The 18,881-nt window shown below is 48.4% G+C and overlaps 1 protein-coding gene across 1 annotated transcript in view; it reads right to left on the minus strand.

The window, feature by feature from the left end:
- Nucleotides 1–17,832: 17,832 nt before the first annotated feature.
- Nucleotides 17,833–18,881, minus strand: part of FGF18 (fibroblast growth factor 18) — a 33,208-nt gene continuing 32,159 nt past the window's right edge. The window contains exon 5 of the mRNA XM_072947244.1: nucleotides 17,833–18,457. Within this exon, the coding sequence (XP_072803345.1) occupies nucleotides 18,191–18,457 (267 nt within the window). The 3' untranslated portion in view covers nucleotides 17,833–18,190. The remainder of the gene's footprint in view (nucleotides 18,458–18,881) is intronic.

The following is an 18,881-nucleotide window of genomic DNA, read 5'->3' on the forward strand; positions in this document are numbered from 1 at the left end:
GAGAGGTAGGCAAGAGGAGGTGTTTCAGAAATGGGAGAGGAGACCAGGAAAGGGGCCAAGCTCATCACCCATCGAGCAGACTATCCCGGGGCCCCAGCAGGGCACTTCGCAGGGTCCCCCAGGACTGCTAGGGCCCCTCACCACCGAGAAGGCCAAGATCCCCTGGAATTCCTCAGCATTCCATGTGGGCCTTGTCTCCCCAGCTGGGGACAGAAGTTGGCCCACAGCGGGGGCCCCTGCCATGCAGCCTGGGGAAACCCTGTGCCCCCCCCTCAGGAAACCCCCACGTTTCCTGCCGTCTGGGTCTCACAGAGCTAAAAACCTTCCTCTGGGCTCCCGGTCCTCAGAGGCCATGGGTCTGCCAAAGCAGCTCGAAAACTGCTGAGTGTTTCTCTGAAGGAGGAGGAGGAGGAGAGATAGAAGTTGAGAGGGGAAGGAAAGAAGGCCTGGAAAATGGAGGAAGCTGGCCGCAGGTTCCGGTGGCTCTTGCAGGAGCCAATGCCCGTCTCCCACGAGCGTCGTCCAGGGGAGCCCCCAGGGTGCGACCGGGCTCCTACAGGGTGGGGGCCCTGGTTCCAGGCCCCATCTCCACCCTGAGGGGTCTTCCAACCAAGTGCATGATGCTCCCCAGGGAAGTCACTCAAGCCCTTTGCCTCAGTGCAGCGCCTGAAGGCGTTAAAAACTCCCAGGTCACCACTCCTGCTGGGGTCACTGGCTGTCATCCGGAACTCCAGGAGAAAGCCCTAAGATGGCAGACAAGCTCCGCTTACTCCTCAAAGCCCAGCAGAAAGAGGAAGTTCTGCATGCCAGGGCCATTTTCACCCCTTACCCCAGGAGTGATCTTGGGTCAGTCAAACCATCTCTCAGACTGTCGGGGTCACTGGGGATGATAATGGCTAAGATAATAATGAGTCGTATTTACGGAGCGCTTACTGCTTGCTCGACTCTGGCTAAACACAGATCTCATTTAATCCTCACGACAATTCTGTGAAGTAGGTACTTCTATTTTTATCGCCACTTTATAAATTAGGAAACTAAGCCCAGAGAGAGTAAGGAACTTGCCCAAGGTGATCCAAGCAACAAAAGGGAGAACAAGGATTGCAGCCGAGCCACTGCAACTCTAGATTCTGCACACCAGACTGTTACATTGCATCTCACAATGTTTTCATGCATTTGTTGAGCAAACAAATATGGAACATCTTTCCGTACTGGGCACTAGGGATGAGAAAGTAAATCTTGCATCTGCTCTCAAGCAGCTTCCAGCATATTGAGTGAGGCAGACAAGTAACCAATTATAATGTAGTGTGACTGCTGTTATAACAGATAAATTACACGGTGTTGAGTGTATTAGTCAGGGCATTCAGTGCAAGCTGCCTTAACAAATAACCCCAGCATTTCAGTGACTTAAAAAGACATCCCACGATCCAATGCATTGGCAGGGGTTTCTGCTCAGTGAAATCATTATGAGAGCCGGGCCTCCTCGGAGTCCTCTGACTGGAATCCTCTACTGGATGTCAGCCAGCAAGCAGGAGGGAGGCGTCATGGAGGACTGCGTGGAACATTTTACGGCCTGGCCCACAAGTCATGTACCTCACTTGCCCATGTTCCATTGGCTAGAACTGGTTACACTGCCCCACTATGCGGGAGCTGGAAATTGAGGAGCCGGGACTGCTGTGTATGTCGCACATCTCTGCCACAATGGAGGAGACAAAGGAGAATATCTCTCTACCTGACCGAGCAGAGAAGCTTCCCAGAGGAAGTGAGGACGGAACTGGGTCCAGCAGTGAGGCGGGCAGCGGGAGGGCATTCCAGGCAGAGAGAACCGCCCCCGCAAAGAACTATGTAAGATCACTTATCCAAAAATACTTTGCAATGAATTCTACAAATCTCAGTTATTATGATTGAGTAATTTCCTGAGAAGTAGAGGGAAGGAAGGTATCTGAGGTCAGGGTGCCCAGAGCAGACTCTGAGCTGAGTATTTGCGGGTGCGTGATTTATTAAGGAGCTGTTTTCAGTAAGAGAGTGAGGGGAGGATGACAGAGAAGGGAAGGAAGCCAAGTAAGGGTGCACACTGGGGCAAAGGCCCAGCCTCGGCCTGATCCTGCAGGGAGACTGGGGCGGACGTTACCCTCAGAGTTTGCGCAGATTCTGGACACCAGCCCTGGGCTTTCATACTGCAGTACCAGCCAGTCACTGGCCAGGGTGCAGAGTGGAAGGAGAATGCAAGTTCTCAGGCACGGCCTTCTCTTGGCCTCTGTGTAAAGCATCTCCAGTCCCGGGCAACCTTGCAAATACAGTGCAGGTACAGGCCGATAGACACAGAGAACACGGACGCCAGGAAAGATCAGGGAGCCGGGGAGAGCAACAAGAGTGTGACAGTGTTGGGTGCAGAGACAGAGAGGCACTCCAGGGGGAGGGGGACCAGGAACACTGGGCCCGGCAAATTCCTATAAGTTCCGAAGACTGTACCCTTAGGGCCTCTCTAGCTGGAAGCAGGCAGAACTAGAGGAAGAGCTGTGGACACAGAACCTGAGCTCCGATCCTGACTCTGCCACTGGGTGAGTGTATGGGTAACCCTCAGAGGGCAGCACCCTCGTCTGTAAAATAAGAATGAGAGCATATTGAATAAACAAATAACCCAATCAAAACTGAGCAGAAGACCTAAAGAGACATTTCTCCACAGAAGACATACAGATGGCCAACAGGCACCTGAAAAAATGCTCAGCATTGCTTATTATTAAGGAAATGCAGATCAAAACCACGGTAAGGTATCACTTCACACCAGTCAGAATGGTCATCATCAAAAAGTCTACAAACAAATGCTGGGGAGGGTGTGGAGAAAGGGGAACTCTCCTACACCGTTGGTGGGAATGTAAATTGGTGCAGCCACTATGGAAAATGGCATAGAGATTCCTTAAAAAGCTAAAAATAGTTACCGTATGATCCAGCAATCTCACTCCTGAGTATATATCTGGAAAAGATGAAAATTCTAATTTAGAAAGATACATGCACCCCAACGTTCATAGCAGGACTACTTATAATAGCCAAGACATGGAAATAACCCAAGTGCCCATCAACAGATGATTGGCTGAAGAAGACATGGTGTGTACACACACACATACACACATATACACATATACACATATATATGTATACACACACACACATACATATATATACAATGAAATATTATTCAGTCATAAAAAAGGTGCAAATTGCCATTTGCAGCATAATGGGTGGCCCTAGAGAATATTGTATTTAGTGAAGTCAGAGAAAGACAAATATTATATGATATCACTTATATGTGGAATCTGAAAAACAATACAAATGAATCTACATATAAAACAGACCCTCAGACATAGGAAAGAATCTTATGGTTACCAAAGAGGAAAGGGAGTGAGGAGAGGATAAATTAGGAATATGGGATTAACAGACACAAGCTACTGTATATAAAATAGACAAGTAACAAGGATTTACTGTCTAGCACAGGGAACAAGAGTCAATGTCTTGTAATAACCTATAGTGTAAAATAATCTGAAAAAACTGATTTTTTGTTTTGCTGTATACCTGAAATTAATACAGTATTATAAATCAACTATACTTTTATAAAAAAAAAAGAGAATGAGGACATTAAGTTGGAGGGTAGTGCTGAAGATTAGAGGTGGGGCCAGGCATACACAGTAGGCACTCAATAAATGGTGACATCCTTGCCAATTTGCTCCTTGATTCCACACCTCTGTGCCTCAGGTGTTCTCGAACACCGTTACCTGCACCAGCCGTGAGGGAAATATTCAGTCTGTGTCCCAGCACACGGTCTGATTACCACCCCACTTCCCAGGAGGATGGGGAGAGAGAGGGGGTGAACTCCACTTAGAGTCTAAAAGCCTACTGTGTGAAGTGTCTTCCCAATTTAAAGATCTTCCATTCCCACATAGTCACGCAGGCGCCCCCACTGGAAGGCACCTTCAGGTCATTCGGCCACTATTTAACAGATGGGGAGGCCCAGAGAAAGAAAGGAATTTTCCCAAGGTCCCACAATCCCAAAACAGGGCTGGCAAATAGGGGTCACCCCATGTGCCAACTCTGGTCAACTGGTTGTGGCTGTAATAAGATTTCTGGGGCTTTATTTGGGCTCAGTGGAAAAGAATGTCAGGCTCGATTAGTCGTGTCTGCCTTGGGTTGAGAGGGTACAGACGAAGTACTTACATTACTGCAAAAGATGAAAAAATGCTTTGGCCCTGCTCACCAACTTCTACCTTCTCCCTAAAAAGTTTAGCAATATTTTTATTCTCATAGGCGATGGTTCCAAAATAAATCTAAAGGACTTTAGGGGAAAAAAACCTAATATCCCAAATTGGGAAATCACTTAGTAAAAGCCAGGGTGTAGCAATTGTAACTCTTGACCATCACCCAGGCACAATAACCTTAGAATCCAGTGAGTGACTCAAGTGTCCCAAATTATAGTGAGTATTTGTTGTTCCTATTTCCTTTCCTAATAGTGTCTCAATTTCCACACATGGAATTGCCTGTTCCCCATCGCACACGGTCTATTCCGTCTGTTCTAACCTGCCTCCCACCAAGCCTAGAATTAGAATCTTACACAAGGAGACAAAAAGACTGGAAATGGTGGGGGCTTTTCCCCTCCAGTGGTGCCTTGTTGGCCATTCAGAATCAGAATGAAGAGGCACCCCCATCACAGATCACTGCTGTGGTCTGTGTCTCTTGCTAATTGGTAATTTCCTCAAGGACAGGGACTCTGTCTTGTTCACTGGTGTATTTTCAAAGCCTAGCAAATCTCTGACATAGTTAGCATTCAGTCATTTTTTGAGGTTCTTGAATGAATCAATGAATGCACAAGTGTTAGAAAACATACAAGTTCTGAATCAGAGGACAGGATTTAAAAGCTAGCCTTGCTTGTCACTAGCCATGTGAGCTTGGGCAGACAAACCTGTTACTTCTCTGAACCTCAGTTCTCTCATCTATTAAATAGATACAGTCATACATACCTCTCAGGATTGTTGGCAGGTTTAAATGATATAATGGATGTGAAAGTGTTTTATAAACTATAAGTGATGTGCAGAGGGCAATTACACCAAGGAAAGGAGGAGATTGGTAGCACGCCTGGATAATACAAATAAAAAGTTCACCCTAGCAGATAATTAAGATCAGGATGAAGCAGGCATTGTTCTTGTCCAAAAAAAAATTTATAATTCAATGTCTGTGACAAGTTGAAAGTCACAGAAAATTTAATTCAAACATAAGAGGAGCCTATTGACTTAAAAAAAAAAACAAAACTGGGAAATGTTTGGCACTGACTTCAGGTAAGGTTCGATCCAGTAGTTTAAATGTGTCATTAAGGACTTAGTTTCTAAGAACAAAAGACTCAGTGGCTAAACACCAGTGAGTAGTCTAGTTACTGAGCACATGGTAAGAACATAAGACATTTTTATTGGGAAAAAAAATTGCCCTTAATCTGACATACAGAACAAGTATAAACTTTGATGATTCAGAAGTCAAGATGTGTGGTTGCATACAACAGAAATTAACTTAGGCAAAAGAAACTTATGGGAAGAACTTTAAGCGGGCTGGAGAATAAGGCTTGAAAGTCGACAGGAATCAATGATTGGCACGGTCAGGTCAGGAAGTGTCATGTCAGCCAATGTAAAGAATCCCAAGGTCAATGGGAAGCATGGAGGAATTGGCACAGAAGAGTGATTTCCTGAAGTCCAAAGATCTGAGAAACCGTAATAATGGGGAATCGATAAGATGTGGAGGGAGCTAGCGTATGGCAAAAGAGTCAAGAATTATCTGCCAGGTCTGAGCCTGGCAGCTGGCATTCACTGAAGTGGAGAGAGGACAGCTTCACCCCACTGCCTTGAGTGGGGGTGGTATGACCGGCGCCATTTGTCCTGCAGAAGGCTCAGCCCAGGCAGCCTGCCCAGGGAACTGGCCAGAGAGGGATGGGCTAGCAGAGGGTGCCCAGTTTCGTATCGGACGTCAGGGTAATTCCAAACTCTTTTTGGGTACAGAGATGGCCTCCAGAGCCAAGTTCTGGGATGCTCTCTGCCTCTGGCTTCCCGCCACGGGCATCATCTGCAGAGAATATTCAAAGATGTAAACATAATGATTTCATCAAGGTCCGCGTGTCAGGGGACACATGTGTAGGCGATGGCAGCCCATCAAACCGTGGAAATTCTGACCCGAGAGGTTCAGACACAACAATGTGGAGGCTTCCCTCCCCCGCATTCCCGCTGGCCTGTGCCCAGTCCTCAAACGTGGTTAATTAATGTAATGAATTATGACAAACGTGTATGGCGCCTCTGATTTGCTGACAGCTGATACAAACAGAGGCGGTGGCCAAGAATCCCAATGCGTACATTACACACACACACCACACACACACACACACATATACACACACACACCACAACTCCACCAAAAATAGCTTGCAACTGGGTTTACAATTCAGTGACTTTTCCATCTGTACTGGAACATGGCAAGAAGTGATTGCTGCTTCTAAGCATAAACGGAAGAGTTAGAAATATGTTGCTCCCTATTTTTATCATTATAAAGCCCTCTTTTCGTCACCGCTGTCTCTCCCTAGGACATACATTCATTGGTTACCTCTATCCAACCCTGCATTCCATGAAGGAAGGGACCTGAATTCACTGAGGACCTACTATGTGCCGAGGGCTTTATACACCAAGTCTGAACTCTTGGTTGCAAGCAACAGAACTCCAGTTAAATCAGCTTAGGGTACAACAAAAGGGGGTGGGATGTAGAAAGGACCTTGAAATATCTCATAATCTTATAATCAAACAAAAATCGAATATTTAAACCATAAGAAGCACAGAGAAGAAGCTAGAGCCACTAACTCAAATCCCAGCAGAGCTGAGCAAGCACTCCCCCTCTCTCTCTCTCTCTCATCTCTCTCTATCTTACAATCAACTCTCATTTTTCACAGATTCTGTATTTGTGAATTTGACTACTTAGGGAAATTCATTTGCAATCCCCGAATCAATATTTGTGGCATTTCACAGTCATTTGTGGACATGCATAGAGTGGTGAAAATTTGGGGTTTTCTGATGCACACGTTACCAGCTAAGGTCAAACTTGGTGACATTCTATATGCAGAATAGATGAACAAGGTTATACTGTATAGCACAGGGAAATATATACAAGATCTTGCGGTAGCTCACAGCGAAAAAAAATGTGACAATGAATATATGTATGTTCATGTATAACTGAAAAATTGTGCTCTACACAGGAATTTGATACAACATGGTAAAATGACTATAACTCAATAAAAGGTGCTTAAAAAAAAAAACTTGGTGGCACTCTGCTTCCTGGTCTCAGCTCCTGCATTGTAAAAAAAAAAAGTCCTTTTTGTACATCTATTTAATTCCGCATTTTTTCTCATTTTGTTGGTGACTTCACTGTTGAAAATGGTCCCCAAGCAGAGTGCTGAAGGGCCGTCTAGTGATCCTAAGTGCGAGAAGGCTGTGATGTGCCTGATGGAGAAGACGTGTGTTAGATAAGGTTCGTTCAGGCGTGAGTTATAGCGCTGCTGGCTGCGAGTTTAATGTTAATGAATCAACAATGTATTTTAAATAAGGTGTCTTTAAACAGAAACACAGGTAAAACAAGGTTATGTATTGATCAGTTGATGAAAGGGCAGGAGGATGGAGAGAGGAGCAAGGAGGAAGGAGAGAAGGGGACAAAGCAGTCAGTGAAGTACAGGCTTTGGTTGCAGACAAAACATAGGATGCCTGAAGAGCCAATTCACTAACTGGGATGGAGGTTCTATTGTGGGAAATAATCATTTGTTAGCTTAAATAAACCCTTTTGCCTCAATTACATGTAATAGAACACAAAGTTATTGACTCAGCCTGGGGAGGAAGGCAGAAGTTCAAACCCACCACGACTCAAAATTGCAGGAACTAATTACCACCAAGGCTTAGGTCAAAGGTTACTGAGGGATTAAAATTGACAGAGGAAACAGACGCAAGAAGGCCTTGACTCTTGAATTAGCTAATTTGCCCCTCTCTCCTGCCGGCTTACCCTGGCTTCTAGTGGATGTGCTCTCTTGGTTGGCAGGTCCCTCTGCCCGACAAAGCCACTGTTTGCAACCGTCTCTGGCTAAGCTGAACCTTCATTCCACTTAAGACCTGCTCCAGGCTGTCTGGAGGTACAGGAAGCAAGTGTCAGAATGCACTGGGGGTTGAGGGAAAGCAACAAAGAGGGGCTGATTTCTCACAATAATCACAGCATTAGTCGAGCACCCACTATGTCCCAGGCAGTGGGCTGAGAGCTTCGGACACCAGGAAGCAAAAAAGCTATCAGAACGCTAAAGCAATGACAAAAGGACATAAGAAGCACCTGAAGGAGTCCTCACTGGCCAAAGATGGAAGAACTTGACCTTTACAAAGTCTAATCATCGCCATAGATTTAAAGACATTTAAGTTTCTTAAAATTCCCACAGTGATAATCAAAAATGTCAGTCATCTTTGGATGATGCTGGTTAATTATTCTGAAAACAGGTAAATAAAGAATCAGGTCTTTGTCTTTCCTATATGAATTGTCTCTTGAGGGTAACTGAATAGTTGATGGAGAAAAGTTCATGGTTAAGGAGGAATCCCAGTCAACCAATGCAGAAAAAAATGATAGAAAATCACTATTTTTCCACTGTCCTGAAAGAGTGGATCCAGGCCAAAGGTTTTCAACCTCAGCACAGCTGACACTTTGGACCAGGTAATGCTTTGATGTAGGGCCTGCTCTGTACATTGTATGATGTTTAGCAGCTTCCAGCTATGACACCTGAAAGTGTCCCCACACCCAGCCAAGCGAACCTGGGAGATGAAATCACGCTGGTTGGGAAGCACTGATGCCGGTCATGGTCCTCAGCGGCTGCTAAAACCATGAGGTGAAAACCAGAGGTGCTTGTGGAAGGCGTGGTACCCAGCGCCATCATCCGTGCGCCTCAGCCTGGGCCCCTGACTTTGGCCAACCAAGTTGCCATTCCTGTGCTGAAATCATAAATCTCTCTTGGCCTTTTTCTGTGTTTTCCCGGAGGCTATGCACTCTTAGCCAGGCCTTTTCACGTGCTGCTGCTTCTACCCAGAAGATTTCACCTCTTCCACCACCTTCTATTCCTGCCAATATTTCCTCATTCTTTTGGGTCTCAGCTTCCAGGACTCTTCCTCCAGGAAGTCGTCACTGACTCCCGCTTTGTATCATCTTTGCCCGTTGTGTCACTCATCACAGTGTGTGGTCATTGTTAACAGTTGTTCTTCTCAATAAGACTCTTGGGGGCAGAGACTGCAGATTTACTGCTTTATCTCCAAGGAATCCAGTATAGAGCAGGCACTCAAAATGTTGCAAGCAGGAAGGGAGGAGGAAGGAGGGCAGAAAGGAGGCATGACCTTGTGCTTTCTTAGCGCTGGTGTATGCACTTGGCTGAGCATCGAATTGTGTGTGACTGACTGTTCCTGTGTGTACAGAGTGGGGTGCGTGTCCACAGGGACACACGTGCACAGTGTAGGAGTGCCGTGCAAAAATGGGGGCTATGGAAGCCCCAGCCTTGATTGTCCCGCCTGTCTCCCCTCCCAGCTGTACCTCCCATCACTCCACCTTGCCCCTCCTGGCTCCTGCCATGCCATAGTCTGTAAGCCTCCATACCTTTTTGCTTCCCTCTGCTTTGCACCTGCTGTTCCTTCTGCCTGGAGCGCCCTTCCCCACTTTTTCCTTGCAGTTAAGTCTCCATTCAGCCTTCCAGAGTCTCCTGACCCCTCACTTCTTTCCCAGTTAGTCGGCCAGTCCCCTGTGCACTCAGGGCTTCTGGGCGCTACTGCACGCTCTTCTCTTACTGTTTTATAGTCCCCCTGCTCACAGCATTCAACCTCTTGCGGTGCCCCCATGGGACTGTGTTGGGGCGCCTCTGTGCTGCCCGCTGTGGAAGGCAGGCTTGCAGCCAGCGTTCCAGGAATGTTTTCGGATTGAGACTATGTATTTGTGCATGAGTGTAGCGCTTAGAGGTGCGTGGGTTGGACTAGATTGGAGTCTTCACACTGTTTTCTCATGAACCCCCTTAAATAAGGTCTATCTTTTCAGTAGAAACCATGTCATATGCAATTAATTTTTTCTAAATCTAATAAATACACACTACGAATGAATAAATGAGCAGCAACAAGTGATAGCAAATAAGAGATTTTACACCCAGGTGGAAAAGGAACCTGGATTTATGGTAACCAGTAAACTTTTTGCAGAAGTTAAATGAAAATATTTAAAATATTTCCCCTACAAGCCTTAATACACGTTCAAGAAAAGCCAAAACATGAATTTTCCTCTGATACGAGGTGTTTTACTCAAAGACGACCTATAGGAAATCATTTTGGAACATTTCCCTTTTGGAATCGGGCAAAATATTCCCCCCAGAGACAAAGGACCAAGGAAGGGATGAAGAGAAACACAGGAGGCTCTTTTTCATCACTGAGAATGGTGACACAGCGGGACCCAGTCCACCCAGCCTGGCATTTCAAAGAATGCCTTTTCCAAATCTTGAATGTTGTCACTCCAAGATGGTTTGGTGGGTAAATAGATGGATGGATGGAGAGGTCAATCATGGGATTTAGACGTGAGTGTGTGTCCCCTAAACAAAATAAGTTTCTGCCACATTAATATTTCTTTTGTTTTCACAAGACCATCCCTTAGTAGTGAACACATTCCAGACAATATTGGGGGAATAAAAGAGGCAAGGGAATTAAAGAAAAATTGTCAGTGCTCCCACTCCACCCCACAGCGCAATATGCATGAGTTCAGGACAACCCCACCTGCACTAAAACAGGATCCCCACTTTGCTGTTACAAACTGGATCAATGTTAAGATTGACCCGACCACACACTCACGGCACCAGGATTCAAGGGGGCTCCTCACACTGATGCCGTCCCTTCATTCCACCCTCTGGAGTTTTCTGAACCCAGGAAATGGCTGCAGTGAGACGCAGGGACGGTGAGAGGTGTGCCTTTTTACTGTAAAGTGGAGGAGGGACTTTGTGGGAAGGGCGGCAGGAAAGGGATCAAGGAAACCACAAGGAGATGCTCCAGCAGATCAGCTTAGGGAAGAGCACTGGGAAGCTGAGGACCTGCAAATCAATTCCCGTGACATTATTGTACCCATGGGCCTCTCGGAAAGCTCTCGCATAGCCCGCGGTGTGTGCATCTCCAGTCTGAAGGCCCTCAGTGGGAACACATGCCCTCACACAGTAGGATAAGATGGGTAGGGAGGAGAATGAGAGGAGAAGAACGGTGCAGACCAGTGGTTCTCTCAGGGCAGTCCCCAGGCCAGCAGCATCGGTATATCCACTGGGATCTTGCACATTCTTGGGCTCACCCAAGACCTATCGAGGCAGAACCTGTAGGGGTGAGGCCTCGCAGTCTGCAGGTTAACAAGCCGTTCTGGGGACTCTGATGCATACCCAAGTGGACAACACTGGGGCAGATTTTTTTTTGCTTTTACCCCTTTCTTCTGGTAATAACACTTCCATATTCCTTTGGAAAAACCACCCCTCCACCCCTTTCAAACCTGATAGTGGGTGGAACCGGCCTGTGGCTCCCCACCCCAGCTGCAAGGACTTGCCCATGACCTAGGCCTTGTCACTGAAATATTCTATCTTCCTGAGCACAATGATTGGTTTAAAGATATGCAGGAGAGAGAATTGATCCAATCAGAATCAGCCTTGGGACTTTTACTAAAGCCTGTGAAAAATGTATGTTCCTTTCTCCCTGAAGTTGTGAAGCCAGTAGGATGTAAGAGCTACCGGGAAAATCTTCCTGAGAAGGAAGCCAACAAAGCAGAAAGCTGGGAGAAGAGACTGAGCACCTGGATCCAGCTTTGCCTGAAGTCAGAGGCCTGTGCACTTTTCTGTTACACAAGTCAATATATCTCCTTATTAGCTTAAGCCAGTTTTCATGTGTTTCTGTCAGTGGTAGCCAAAGAACCTGGAATGACACAGAGACAGACGTGGAGGGTCAGGAGGAGTGGAGAGGTAAAATTCTAGAACCCAGTGGATCTAGTTTCAAATCCTGACTTCCCTACTTACTGAGTGACTTTGAACATGTCACTTTGCCTCTCTGATTCTCTGTCCTTGGATAGAACAGTGTAATACTAGCTCCCTGGAGGGCTGCTTTGTAGTCATGAGAGTCATGTGCAGGATTCAGGGCGTCTGACAGGTGACCTTGACCAAGCCTTGACCTTCTTGGAGCCTCGTTTTCCTCATTGGTAGGAAGCAGACAAAAATAACTATCTAGAGGATTGTGGTGAGAATTAAATAAGAGAACTGGGTAAAGTGCCCACACAAAGCTGGTACTCAATAGGAGACAATTCGCCCTGTGCGGCTTGGGCGAATGAAACTTCAGTCTGTGACAATCTTTTAAAATCAGCCAGCACCTCTGACCCGCCCCAGAGGCCACAAGGAGGCCTGCAGCTGCAGTGGTCAGCCTAGCAGTCTGGAACATTCGAAGAGTTGCTTCTTCCGCAAGCAAGCTGAGGAGCTGGGTAGAAATTCTAGCAAGTGCTAATTAGGTCCGTGAAGCTGCCCGAGGGAGGGGAGGAATGCCTGGCTAATTACTGGCCTGCTCTGCAGGGGGGCCACACACCGGGGCTACCTGCCGCCTGCTCTCCTTGCCAGAGCTGAAAACCTCAGCCAGGGGCCAGGCGGTTCCGGGACAGGACGGCAAGGGTGAGCCTCACCGCCATCTGGTCCCCGACTCCCCGCCTAATGTTTGTAACAGACCCACTACCTAATTGCATGGTTGGGGGGCAGCCTTCACATCTTTAGCACTTAATTCACTACTGTTTCTTTGGAAGCCCCCATCCTGTGGCTGCAGAGGGAGGGCTCTGCCCGTTTATGGGGATTTCAAGCCCTGGGCATCCCAGCCCAGCCTTGTTAGGCTCCAGCAGGGCAGGCAGCCAGGAGAGCATCTCATTCCTGCACTCAGCCTGGGGCTTTACACGTCGCCCCCTCAAGCCCTGCCCAGCCCCTCAGCTCACCTGGTTGGCAGGAACACCTCTAGACCCAGCATCTCCTGGTTGTCAGGCCCTCCCCACCCACCCACCCGGTAAAGACACTTTACTTCTCTCACCCCAAGTTTTGGTGCTTTAGTCCCCTCTCCACTCCAGCAAAAGTAGAGATGAAGAGGAATGGTGGGGAAGTGGAACGTGGGATGCCAGCCTGGATTCAAATCTGGTTCCGCCACCTTCGACCATGAGACCCAGGGCCAACTGTGCTCTTCTGTGGGCCCAGTTACCCCATCTACAAAAGGGGCCTCCTGACAACTATCTTGCAAGGTTCTTGTGAGACCGTAGTAATATGATCATAGTAATAGCCAAGGTACCAGGAGCTTATTCTGCTCCAGGAACCATCCTGCACAAGACCTGTGCACTTCACTGTGATCACAAGGGTCCGTAGGTGCTTGATAGATTTCACTTTCCTCTTCTACCCTAGTTCTTGGGGGAATGGGTGGCTGTAGAGGAAGGAGATTGAATCCAAACAATGCCCAAGGATGGGGCAGGTGGGTAGAGAGCACACCCGTCCCCAAACCCACTTCTCTCCCTGATGGGGGAACTGATCCTACCGTTCTTGCCTGCTGGCTCCTTGAAACGCTAGGCAAGGGACCGTCTTTATTCACTTCGCGCACTCAGGCACATGGCCCCCCTGTGGGGGTCGGGGGGCAGAAGGTGAGGGTCCAGGATCAAGAGACCTCTACTTCTCTGGGTCAGAGACATGAACATGGGAAGGATGCTAAGAGTGACCTGGCTGGCTGCTGGATGGGACCTTTTGACCTCCCTGGAAGAGCCCTGACTCCCCTCCTTTGCGGTACCCCACTGTATCTATTATCATCTAAATGGGCTTTTTTATTAACTCGCCTGGTACCCTCGTGAGAGTCACTTCCACTGTCTGAGTTGTGGTTCCTTCCTCTCTAAATAAATGAGGTTGAAAGGAGATGGAGAGAAAAAACTGAAGACAAAACAACTGACTTCCGGCTCTTACTGGGCAGGAATAGCCCCCAGTTATTTGCTCTGCTACCTCTTTTGAACATTATATGGGCCTCGCAAGGTAAAAACAATTGGATTGACGAGGGATACCGCTCACAGAAAAGACACGACGTGCCGGAGGTCACACAGCTGGCAAAATGGCCAAGTGGACAACAAACTCAGGTGCTTTAGGTTCCAGATCCCAGTGACCTCGGGGACCCTAGATCCAGAGGGTCGGGGACGGGCTATCATTAGGCACCTGGAAATGTGGTTTATTTCTACCTCCTCCCTCTGGAGGGTTAGGAGATGATGGATACTGGGGCAGCATCAGAGGGCTGCGGGGAAAGACTGAAACTCTGCTCAGGTACCGAGGGCTCCAAGCATCCAGGCTGGCATCGAGCCACAGGTTTAGGGACGGACGGATGTGGGTTCACATCCCAGCCCTTATGTAACCTCAGAGAATTGACTCCACCTCTCAGAGCCCGCTCTATGAAGTGAGGCTAAAAATGCCCACCCCAAAGGCTGGTTGGGTGGATTCAGTAAGATTGTGCATGGTACTCAGTAGGTGCTTCAAAAGTGGTGGCTGTTATTACTGGGGTTCCATTCAGCTGGACTGTGGAAACACTCACTCAGGTTCTCCCTCAGGCGAGCATCCTAAGACATCATCCTTGGCTGGGAAATCTTCCCGCCAGTCCACTGTGCTTATCATTAGCATATTTCTCATAGCTCGGGAAATGTTCAGAAATCTCTGTCCACATCTTCCAAAGTCAGACCCAGACAGGGTTAGTGACTTGCTCCAGGGCACGTAGCAAGTCTCTAGAGGGCCAAGAAAAGGAAATCACCACTGGCCTTGTGGCCCCTGGGATGGAGCAAAGGCAAGGTGTTGGGTGCTGGTGGTGCCGGCAGCCTGCGGGATGAGGAGGGAGGCCCAAGAATGTGCTAGGGCAGGAGGCTGGCAAAGCCAGCAGCAGGAGGCAGTGCAGGGTCATTGTGGCCTCAGCCCCAGGCTGGAGTCCGCTCATCCTTCTCCACACAGTAGCCAGAGCAGTCCCTTTAAAGTATAAGGCGCATCACATGTGGCTCCCCATCTCACTCCAAATAAAAGTTCAAGTTGTGGTGTGGCCCCCTCCACAACTCTGCCTCCCTCCCCCATTCATTATGTAACAGCCCCACTGGCCCCTCCTTGTTCTGTGACAGACCTCCAGGCCTTAGCACTCTCTATTCCCTCTGCCTGGAATGCTCTTCCCTTCAGTGTTTCCCTGAATCCTCCTCCGGAGGCCCTCCCTGACCACTCTACCTAAAACAGCAGCCCCATCACCTCTATCCCCTCACTCTTTGTGATTTTTCCTCATGATTTACCACTATCTGACATTGTATTTTATAATGTATCTTCTCCAATGAAATGTGAGCTCCATGAGGGCAGGGGTTCTGCTGAGTTCACTGGGGTATCTCCAGGCCCTGGAACAGCATCTGGCACAGAGTAAACAATACACCTTTATTGCTTGAATGGATGAATACTTGAATTCTGGGGCCATGATTTTCTAGCTTGGATGGCTTTGGGCAGGTCATTTCACTTCTCTGAAACTTCCAATGCAAAGCGCAGTACATGTTCTTCTCGTAAGGTTATTGTTTAAATTAAATAATAGAGGGTGAAGAGAACTGACACATAATAGGTGCTCAATAAATGACAGCCACTATCATGATTGTTATCACCAAGGGTCTCGGACTCTGTCACCTGCTCACTGAGGCCTTGGGCACGTCAGTGAGCTCTCTGAGCCTCGGTCTGTTCATCTGTGACACGTGGAAGTTAGGAGTACCTCTGCCCCCACACACAGGACGTCTGCTGGATGCCTAGGTGGTGGACATGAGCACCTAGCAGGGGGTCTGACACCCTGTAGGCACTCACCAAGTGGTAGCCACTGCAGTCCTGGTGAGTCTAGGATTTGGATACCAGCCCCACCACTTATCCTGTGACCGTGGGGAGGCAGCTAAACTTTTCTGAGTCTCCTCGTCCATAAAATACGGATAATGGTAATACCTTCCTCGCAAGCTACCCGGAGGTCACAGTGAGACTGTGCACCTGAAAGGGCTTCACAGAGCCCTACGGGTATGTGCTGTGACAGGCAGAAGGGCAGACCATAGACAGGCAGGACAGGGCCCAGGGATGAAGGACAGAACCCAGAGCTGTGCTTGGCCGGAGCCCCGAGGCAGGTCACAGACGGAGAACACACCTCGGAAGCAGCCAAGCCCCCTCCCTGCCCAGGAGCCCTCTGCAGAGAAGGAGGCCCTGCCCCCCACCCTCACCCCCTGCCCCTGCCCCTGCCCTCTCTCCTCCTTAGCGCCTCATCGGGGAACCTCAAGAAAGGCCATTCTCGGCAGGGGCCCTTTTCAAGGGAGGTAGGTGATGGCAGGAGGACCCTAGAAGAGGCAACTTCAGTCAACCTCCTGCCTCAGTCAACCTCCTGCCCAATCTACTTTCCACCCCAAGACTAACCTAGCCTCTCCCCACCTCCTGGGAAAAGGAGGGGAAAGCCCTAGAAGAGAAGGCCTGGAAGTTCACGAGCCAGACACTCTCTAAGTGCTCCAGCCCGTGAAAGTCCGAGGAGAGAAACATCAGGCCCCTTTCTGATCTGGGCCCTCTGACCCCTCCGCCGAGAATTCCGAAGAAGGAGGGTGGGGACCACCACTGCCTTGTTCAGCCTCTGTCCCGCAAAGCCTAGGTGTGGACTCCACAAATCAGCAGTCCCTAAACTGCAAACTCCACAAGGCATGACTTTTTTTTTTTTTTTGGTCTATTTTGTTCTTTGATAAAGTCTCAGTACCTAAAAGAGTGCCCGGCACTTAGCAAGTGCTTGATAAATATATGTTGAATAAGTGATTCCATTAATACATCAATGAATGAAGCAATGAATCATTGCCATCAAGAGAACTGCTCTAAGTGAAGTTCCCTGCGGGCTGGGATTGGTTTTCCCTTTGTTTGATAAATCCCCGGTGCCTCGAATAGAGCCTTGGCACATAGGAGGTGCCGAGTAAACGGGTGTGACAGCACACGTGAACGGAGGACTGAGTCAACCATCGAATCAATGACTCGTTAGAATTTAATCTTTCTGGAGGTAAGGGTTTCCATCTGCTTTGTTTAAGGCTGCATTCTCAGTGCCTAGAGCAGTGCCTGGTGCATAGCCGGTGTCGAAGGAATGAATGAATGAATGAGGAATGAATGAATGAGCAAGCCCCCCCCACCAGCTCTCAGCGTGAGGACCTCAGACCAAGAAGAATGAAACACAAAGGGCGCCTGAGCCCTGCCCCCGGCCACCACGCGCCTCATGGTTTTTTAAATAATTTGTCGATTGTTTTTAATTGTTGAGGCAGTAATACTTGGTTCATGAAACTGCAATATACAGAGAGGTGAAATAAATAGCTTATATATATATAATATATATAATATAGCTGGTTTTAAAATATTCCCTTATTCATTGGTGTACTAGGTCACGTGAGTCACGGAAGGTTGATAGCAGCATCCTCCAGAACTGTGAGCAATGCAGGGTCACCATGATTGGACGAGGCCGTCTGTCGTCGGGGGTCGAGGCGCCGAGAATTCCGGGGGGCACACCTTCCCTGCGCGGTGTCTCGGGGCAGCTTGCAGCGGACAATAAATAAATGACTGCAAACCAGAGAGCGATTTTTGTTGGAGTTTGGGGCAGGGGCAGGGGACTGGGGAAGAGGGGGAGTTTGCTGGGGGAGAAGGGACACTATTTTCTCTTTGTTTCTCTCTCTCTCTCTCTCTCTCTTTTTTTTTTTTTAGCTTTCAGAACCTTTGGGAAAAAGGACTTTGGTTTCTCAGAGTGTCGTTTTCCTCATTCAAGTCCTCCTCTGGGGACGAGTTTAGAGTTGTCTGTTCCTAGAGAGACACAAGCACCTGTGCGTTGACAACGGTCCCTTGTGTGAGTCTTTTGTCGTAGGGGGTTTCAAGTCGACAGTAAAATCCTTATCGCTCCCCCTCCCCCAGGAATTTTGGTTCAGTTTTTGTCTTCTTTTAAACACAATGTACAAAAATAGAAATTCTTCCTTATTTTTCATGTAAAAATATTCCTCTGATTGCAGTTCTCTGTGAGTGTGAGTGTGGGCTGGGACAGCCCGGTGGGGCCACGGCGGGGCCAGCCTAGCCGGGGTGCGTGGGGCGGATCCGCCGGGACCGCTTGGTCACCGTGGTGTACTTGAAGGGCTTCTGCAGCTCTGCCTGCCCCTTGGGGTAGCGCTTCATGAAGTGCACATCTTGCTGGTTCTCCCGGGTCTTGGGGCCCTTCCGCGGCCGCCCCTTTTTGGTGAAGCCCACATACCAGCCAGAGTACTTGGCTGACATCAGGGCTGTGTAGTTATTCTCCAGGACCTTCTCGATGAACACACACTCTTTGCTGGTGCCATCGGGCTGTGGGAAGAGAGAGAAGGGGGGAGGGTGAGAAGGGAGAGGGCACTTGCAAGGGGACAGAGCTACACAGAGAGGGTATGTGCAGGTGGCGAGGGCTTGGGGTAGCAGAGTAGAGAGGGCCTGACTCAAGCTTTGGCCTCAGTAATTTCACTCCCTAGATCTGTGGAGAGCACCTGTGGTATTGGCCCCTGCATCCTTCCCTACTCACCAGTTAGCTAGCAGACTCCTATTACCATTCAGGGATCCATCTCTTCTCCACTCTCCACCCTTCTACCTCAGCTCTACTACAACAAGAGACCTAGACCTGACCAATCAGAACACTATTTCCCATGATGGGTGGCCTGAGCCATCCAATCAGTGTTCCTCGAGACCCTTGCATAAGTAATGCCCAAACACATAGGCCGATTTAAACTTGGGGAACATG

Source organism: Vicugna pacos, chromosome 22 (assembly GCF_048564905.1).
Source record: "Vicugna pacos chromosome 22, VicPac4, whole genome shotgun sequence".
Lineage (NCBI taxonomy): Eukaryota > Metazoa > Chordata > Mammalia > Artiodactyla > Camelidae > Vicugna > Vicugna pacos.